This window comes from Ochotona curzoniae, unplaced genomic scaffold (assembly GCF_017591425.1).
Source record: "Ochotona curzoniae isolate NIBS_2020 unplaced genomic scaffold, NIBS_Ocur_1.0 scaffold_3208, whole genome shotgun sequence".
NCBI classification, from domain to species: domain Eukaryota; kingdom Metazoa; phylum Chordata; class Mammalia; order Lagomorpha; family Ochotonidae; genus Ochotona; species Ochotona curzoniae.
The window spans coordinates 42,948,135-42,955,525 of record NW_024467106.1 but is presented as its reverse complement, the minus strand read 5'-3'; the positions used below and the strand labels follow the sequence as shown (position 1 = coordinate 42,955,525).

Below are 7,391 nucleotides of genomic sequence, written 5' to 3'. Positions count from 1 at the left end.
GAAGCACATCTTGCATGATTCCACTGGGAGAGGACCTTTGAGAGCATGCACCTGGACTCCTCACAACTTCCACCAACAGCGGGGCTGAGCCAATCTGAAACCAGGAACTTTTTCCAGGTCTCCCATGTAAGCACAGGGTCCCAATGTATTGGGCCACCCTCTGCTGCTTTCCTAGACCATAAGCAGGCAGCTGGATTGGAAGGAGAGCAGCCAGGGCATGAACCAGCACACGTATGGGATGCTGGAGCTTGGAGGTGAAGGATTACCCAGTTGAACCACTGTGTTGGCCCCTGTGAGCTCTTTATATTATAGCTGTGGGGTCTCTGATGTGGTATAGTAGGTTAAGTTACTGCCTTGAACACTGGAATCCCAAATAAGCATTGGTTCAAGTCCCAGCTACGCCACCTCCCACACAGCTCCCTGCCAATGTGCCTGGGAAAGCAATAGAATATGGCCCAATTCCTTGGGCCCTGCCATCCACCTGGGAGTCCCAGATGGAGTACTAGGCTCCTGGATTCAGCATGGCCCTGATCTGGTCATTGCAACCATGTGTGAATGAACCAGCAGATGAAATGTATACCTCTTTTTCTCTGTCTCTCTTTATCTTTCTTTCAAATAAATAGATCTTTTTAAAAAAGTGTAGCTATAAGTATGACTATCCTGAGTCTCCTTGTTATATATCATCAAACCTAAGGGTGGTCTTCAGCACATCCTTAATGTACATCATCAACAGTCAGTGGGAATAAGCAAATTGTAGCCATAATGTGATCTCATTTCACATTCATTAGAATGGCTCTAATCCAACATTGTTGCCATGGGTGAGGAAAAAAAATGCAGCCTTATAGATTTGCTAATAGGAGTGTGAAATGGAACAGCTCATGTATTAAAAATATGACCTAGAAATCCCACTGTTAGATACTTATTCAAGAGAAATGAAAACTTATGTCCACATTAAAACCTTATGTATAGACATTCATAGTAGCATTATTCATGATCGCTTCAGAGCCAGGGAGAAAATCCCAATTCATCTCAATTGGGAAATGGACAAAAGATAGTAGTGTGTAGTCGTACAATGCAGCATAATTCTTAAAAATATTCTATTTGTAAGGCAGAGTTAGAGAGAGAGATACTTTTCCATCTGCCAGTTCCCTTTCCAGTTGCACCAGACTGAAGCCAAGGGACAACTCCACGTCTTCCACTTGGGTGGCAGAGGCCCAAGCACTTGGACCATCTGCTACTGCTTTCCCAGGTGCATTAACGGCTGTATCAGAAGTGGAGCAGTGGGGACTCAAGCTGGTGCTCATGAGATGTCAGTACCAAGGTGTAACCCACTGAGCTATCCCTGAAATACTATGTAACAATGAAAAGGTTTTCAACATTTCTTAAACATATTTTTAACTGTATGCAGTTAAGTACGATGTGACGATCCAATACATTTATACAATGTGTTTTTAAAAGAAAAATCCTTCTCAAAAGACTCATCCAGCATCATTATCATATTATTCACTTTTGAATTTCTTCTTTCTGAATAAGGCTGAACATGCATTTATCTTCTCTCCTAAAAATCCCACTAAAATGAGAATAATGAGACAACAGAGTAAGGATAAAGTTGGGATCCGAGGGGACGACAACCCAGCAGGTGAGGCACTCGCTGGGATTCCCATATTGGGATTAAATCCACACACCTGGATTTAATTCCTAGCTCTTGGTTCTGACTCTAACTTTCTGCTAATTACAACACTGAGAAGCAGTGGTAATGGCTCAACTGATTGGATTCATGCCACCCATGTGAGAGGCCTTGAGTTCCACACTTCAGCACAGCTTAGCTCAAGCCATTGCTGTCACCTAAGGAATAAATGAATGGGTAACCCATGATCACTCAATAAACACACTTTCATATTATACTATGAATAGGTTGGTTGGTTGGTTGAAGATCTGTTCAGAAAGAAATTAGGGAATGGCAGTGTGGCACTGGGAGCCAAGCTGCTTTCTATGCTGCCTGGTTCAAATCCCAGCTTGTCCAGCTCCCTGCAAATACACCTGGGAATGCAGAAAAATACAGTCCAAGTACTCAAGTCCCTGCACCCACATGGGAGATGAATGGTTTTTATGCCCTGGAAAGAGTAACACAGAGGGTCTCTGACCTGAGGCAACTTGAGAAACAGTGAGGACTGGGGTGCCACAGTAAACGGAAAGATTAAAGCGGCGTAGGACTTTACATTCCTTCCCTAGCCAGCCATCAGACTATTGCTGATCACGCTTCTACTCACAGCATCCCAGTGCATGAAACACAAGCATCTCATCAGCCAAAGAGAAGTTGGAAGATAAAGGCAACAAGAGTTTCCCTCAGAGAAATGGTCCTGCCATTTCAGGAAACATGGTCTCCAGTGCTACTCACAGACTCTACCATTGTATTTGACTTTGGAGTATTGTGAAGTAGAAGGAGGAGAAAGGGGAGAAAAAGCAGGAGATATCTCGTGCCAGTTCACTCCCCAAATGTCAATAAGCAGCCAGAGCTGGGCCAGGCTGAACCAAGAAAGGACCTATAAACTCAGGGTAGGTTTTGCACAAGAAGTCAATCACTTGAGCCTGCAGGGTACACGTTAGCAAGAAGCCAAAATAGTAAGTGGAACCAGAACTCAAACCTAGGCACTCCTAACTTGGGGTGCAGGCATCCCAACTGGTGTGTTAAACTTAGTGCCAAATATTCAACCCCCTCAACACTTTTCATCACGAAGTTATTCAAGTCTACCTCTGTGTTAGAGCTTTTGACTGTTAACTGAAAGGGGAGCTACTGGGAAACTTGTTCTACTAAATGAGTGAATCAGCTGAAAGTGGATTAGCCATCAAGGAAAACAGGTTCTCAAGGGCACGGAGGCATGGCCTAGTGGCTAAAGTCCTCGCCTTGAACTCACCGGGATCCCATATGGATGCTGGTTCTAATCCCAGCAGCTCCACTTCCCACCCAGCTCCCTGCTTGTGGCCTGGGAAAGCAGCCAAGGATGATTCAAAGCCTTGGGACCCTGCACCCGTGTGGGAGACCTGGAAGAGGTTCCTGGCTCCTGGCTTCAGATCGGCACAGCACTGGCCGTTGCGCTCACTTGGGGAGTGAATCATCGGACAGAAGATCTGTCTTTCCTCTTCTGTATATCTGACTTTGCAATAAAATAAATAAATCTTTAAAAAAAGAAAGACAACAGGCTCTCAAAAGAGTAAGGAGAAGAAAACCCAGAGAGACTAAGGAAGGAGACCAGAGGCCTGTGGAACAGATCCAAAGGTTCCAGAATGAAAGTCACCATGAAAAAAAAATTGAGTTTGAGCATGTTGAAAGATTTTCTATATTTTATTTTGTATTATGGCATTTCACTTTTATTTTCATAAAAGGATAAGGGCCATTTTTTAAATTTTCTTGCATACTTTTGCTTTGAAAGACAGAGGCAGGGAGAGACAGAAAGTGAGATCTTCCACCTGCTGAGTCATTCCCCAAATGCCCACACAACCCATGCTGGGCCATGCTGCTGGGAGCAGCCAGGACACTCCCATAATAGGACCATCATCTGACACCTCACTAGGATGCTGGATTGGAGAAAGAGCACCTGGGACCCAAATCAGGACTCCTCTATGGGATGAGCGCATGGCAGGGAGCAACTTCACTTGCTGGGCTAAAACCTGTGCCCCTCCTCCAAATATCCACAATATGAATGAATAATGGATTACTTGCATTGGTACAGTGTGATAAACACTCCAAAAAGGGCCTGACAGTAGATATCAGGCATTCTAACTTACAATACCCTAATACCTGTAACCCAATGATATTCACTCTGAATGATACTGGACTGCCAGTGATTCATCTACTTGAAGCCCAACAGCAGAAGCATCACGCTTGCAATAGGCACAGTAGCCAGTATACCCTTCAGTCACACTGTATGAATCCACATTCTATTCACTCCTCCTTCTGTAACTTACTCAACCACCTGCAAGCTATGATTCCCTCGCTTGAAAACATTTACTCACTGGGTTACTTGAGGATGGAGCTAATGCATTGGTTCCCTAGAACAGTTGTCTTGGTCTTTGAAATTCTGACTATAAACTCTCAAGTCTGAGATTATGAGAAAAACAGATATGAGAGAGGAACTTTCCTTGATGTGTAAAAAAGCAATAACTGGGCCCAGTGCAATGGCTCAGTGGCTAAATTCTGGCCCTGCATGCACCAGGATCCTTTATAGGCATCGGTTCATGTGCCAGTTGCTCCACTTCCAACCCAGCTCCCTGCTTGTGGCCTGGGAAAGCAGTGAAAGATGGCCCAAAGCCTTGGGACCCTGCAGCCCCGTTGTAGATCATGAGTCCCTGGCTCCTGGTTGGTTACAACTGGCTCAGCTCCGGTCATTGCGGCAGCTTGGGGAGTGAAGATTTTTTTCTGTCTCTCCTCCTCTCTGTAAATCTGCCTTTGCAATAAAATTAAATAAACCTAAAAAAAAAAAAAAAAAAAAAAAAAGGCAGTAACTGGGAGTCAGCCTGTCTCCGGTGTCTCCACCACCATTTATCCACTTGTATGGCGCTAAGTAATGACTTAATTTCTCAGTCTCCTTACTGATCATACAGTTTCATTCGCCCTGTCCTTGCACTCATCGGGCCTTTGCCCCTTTCACCTGTCGGTCGCCCTGTGGAAAATCACCGCTCTCGGAGCAGGCCTGGCGGGGAGTGTGGGGACGCGACGAGGCGGTAGGGCTGGCGTTCTTGTCACCTTTCGGCCACGAGAGGGCAGCAGGCGCCCGACACTGCATCCCTGGCAACCGTGAACCCCTGCTTAAACACAACAAAACACCAGAATCGGGGCGCTTCTCTTCCGCTTTCTCTTTCGGGCTGCCCCTCTCCCATCTCCCCTAAACCAGCTAGCTTCTCCATGACCGACAGGTGACGTGAGCTCAGCGCCGCGTTCTGCAGACGCCACCGCCGGAAGTGGGCGGTGACGGGAGCGCGGGGTTCTCGCGAGATCGCGGGCGGAAGAGGGTGGAGGCCCGGAGGCGGCGGCGGCGGCGACTCACCTCAGAGGCCGGCGAGTCTCCCGAGCGGCTGCAGGCGTCCGGCCCGTCCGCCTCGGGCACCGTCCTCCCTGGGAGCGCGAGCCCCGCCGAGGCCTGTCCTGCCCGAGCTCGCGCTCCCGGCCTCCCCGGCGGCAGTGCGCAGCCCCGTCCAGTGCGCCCTCAGGCCCAGTCCGCGGCGGTCCGGCGGGTGATGCCCAACACAGCCATGAAGAAGAAGGTGCTGCTGATGGGGAAAAGCGGGTCGGGCAAGACCAGCATGCGATCCATCATCTTTGCAAATTACATTGCCCGCGACACCCGGCGCCTGGGCGCCACCATTGACGTGGAGCACTCCCACGTCCGCTTCCTGGGGAACCTGGTGCTGAACCTGTGGGACTGCGGCGGCCAGGACACCTTCATGGAGAACTACTTCACCAGCCAGCGAGACAACATCTTCCGCAACGTCGAGGTCCTGATCTACGTGTTTGACGTGGAGAGCCGCGAGCTGGAGAAGGACATGCATTACTACCAGTCGTGCCTGGAGGCCATCCTCCAGAACTCGCCCGACGCCAAAATCTTCTGCCTGGTGCACAAGATGGATCTGGTGCAGGAGGACCAGCGTGACCTGATTTTCAAAGAGCGAGAGGAAGACCTGCGGCGTTTGTCTCGCCCGCTGGAGTGCGCTTGCTTCCGAACGTCCATCTGGGACGAGACGCTCTACAAGGCCTGGTCCAGCATCGTCTATCAGCTGATTCCCAACGTTCAGCAGCTGGAGATGAACCTGAGGAATTTCGCCCAGATTATCGAGGCCGACGAAGTCCTGCTGTTCGAGAGAGCTACGTTCTTGGTCATTTCCCATTACCAGTGCAAGGAGCAGCGGGACGTCCACCGGTTTGAGAAGATCAGCAACATCATTAAGCAGTTCAAGCTGAGCTGCAGTAAATTGGCCGCCTCTTTCCAGAGCATGGAAGTCAGGAATTCTAACTTCGCTGCCTTCATCGACATCTTCACCTCCAACACGTACGTGATGGTGGTCATGTCAGATCCGTCCATCCCTTCTGCAGCTACTCTCATCAACATTCGCAATGCCCGGAAACACTTTGAGAAGCTGGAGAGAGTGGATGGGCCCAAGCACAGTCTCCTCATGCGTTGAATATTGCCAAATGCTCCCTGAAAATGCTGAATTGCCCTCCCCACCCACTCGTTTTGTTCTGCATCCTTTATTTTTAATATCATGTCGTGTGCTTCAAAGTGTACTGCTTATTACTCCCACCTTTTTTTCCCTGTTGCCCAACCCTTAAACGTTGGATGCTATTTACTGAGCTATCCAGTAGAGCTTTAAGATGACCCCTCAGAAAAGTCGGTATGCTGTAACACTAAAGTAGGTGGTGTGTGTGTGTGTGTGTGTGTCCTGATTATTTGGTTCTAATAGATAATGCACATCAGAGCCTTTACAAAGAACTTGTGTATTCCTGAGGAGACCGCAGAGATGGAATGTTACTATTTTATCAACAAGGTATTAAAATGCATTTATAAATTGTTCTTGGCTTCAGTCATGAATAAACATTTGTTAGCAATTTAAAATATGGTGTTATTTGAAATAATTTCAAACTGCTTAGTATGTACATTGCAGATTCTAACTGCCCACAGTTTTGCTCGGCACCAGAGGTGATGTGTGAGCCGGGTCCCTTCAGCAATACTTGATTAGCACCTGCAGGTTAAGGCATGGCCTCTGAGCCAGACCACCTGACTGGCTCAGTATTTGGGTCCTTTCACGTGTCTGATCTTAATTTCATTGTGCCTGTTTCTTCACATTTGTAAAATTAGAATAATACCAGGATTGCTTGAAGTTAATAAAACATGGAAAGTATTTAGAATGTACCCAGCACATACTCAGTAGGATGTACATCTGCTATCATTACCACTTAAGTGAGCCATTCCTCCCTCAAATTACTGAAGTCTGGCTAACCATTTGAACCCTTGATAAATACCAAGTATTTATAAATACTTCAAGTACCTTTATCTTCAGCTTCACAACCTATGAAGTATGTCCTTCTGTTTGTTTCTTATTGGAAAGTTAGATCCACAGAAAGATCCTCTGTTGGCAGTTCACTGCCCAACGGTAGGAGCTGAGCTGATCCAAAGCCAGGAGCCAAGAACCTCCTCCAGGTCTCCTCCGTGGGTGCAAATGCCATTCTCTTCTACTTTCCCAGGCCACAAGCAGGGAGCTGGATGAAGTGGAGCTGCCAGGATTAGAACCGGCATCCATATAGGATCCCAGAGTGTTCAAGGCTAGGACTTTAGCCGCTAGGCCATGCCGCCAGTCCCTAGATTGCTTTTGAGGAAGGATTCAAAGGTTTCTAATTT

At 47.5% G+C, this 7,391-nt stretch overlaps 1 protein-coding gene across 2 annotated transcripts; it reads left to right on the top strand.

Moving 5' to 3' along the window:
* The first annotated feature begins 487 nt into the window (after positions 1-487).
* Positions 488-6,564, top strand: RRAGA (Ras related GTP binding A). Of its 2 annotated transcripts, XM_040963237.1 has the most exons (2): positions 488-509; positions 5,231-6,564. In XM_040963237.1, exon 2 carries the CDS (start codon positions 5,236-5,238, stop codon positions 6,175-6,177), a length of 942 nt encoding a protein of 313 aa, XP_040819171.1. In that variant the 5' UTR covers positions 488-509; positions 5,231-5,235; the 3' UTR covers positions 6,178-6,564. The 2 variants fall into 2 exon arrangements, with proteins under 2 accessions (XP_040819171.1, XP_040819170.1); XM_040963236.1 differs by lacking the exon at positions 488-509 and having other exon boundaries at positions 5,101-6,564.
* Positions 6,565-7,391: the final 827 nt, after the last annotated feature.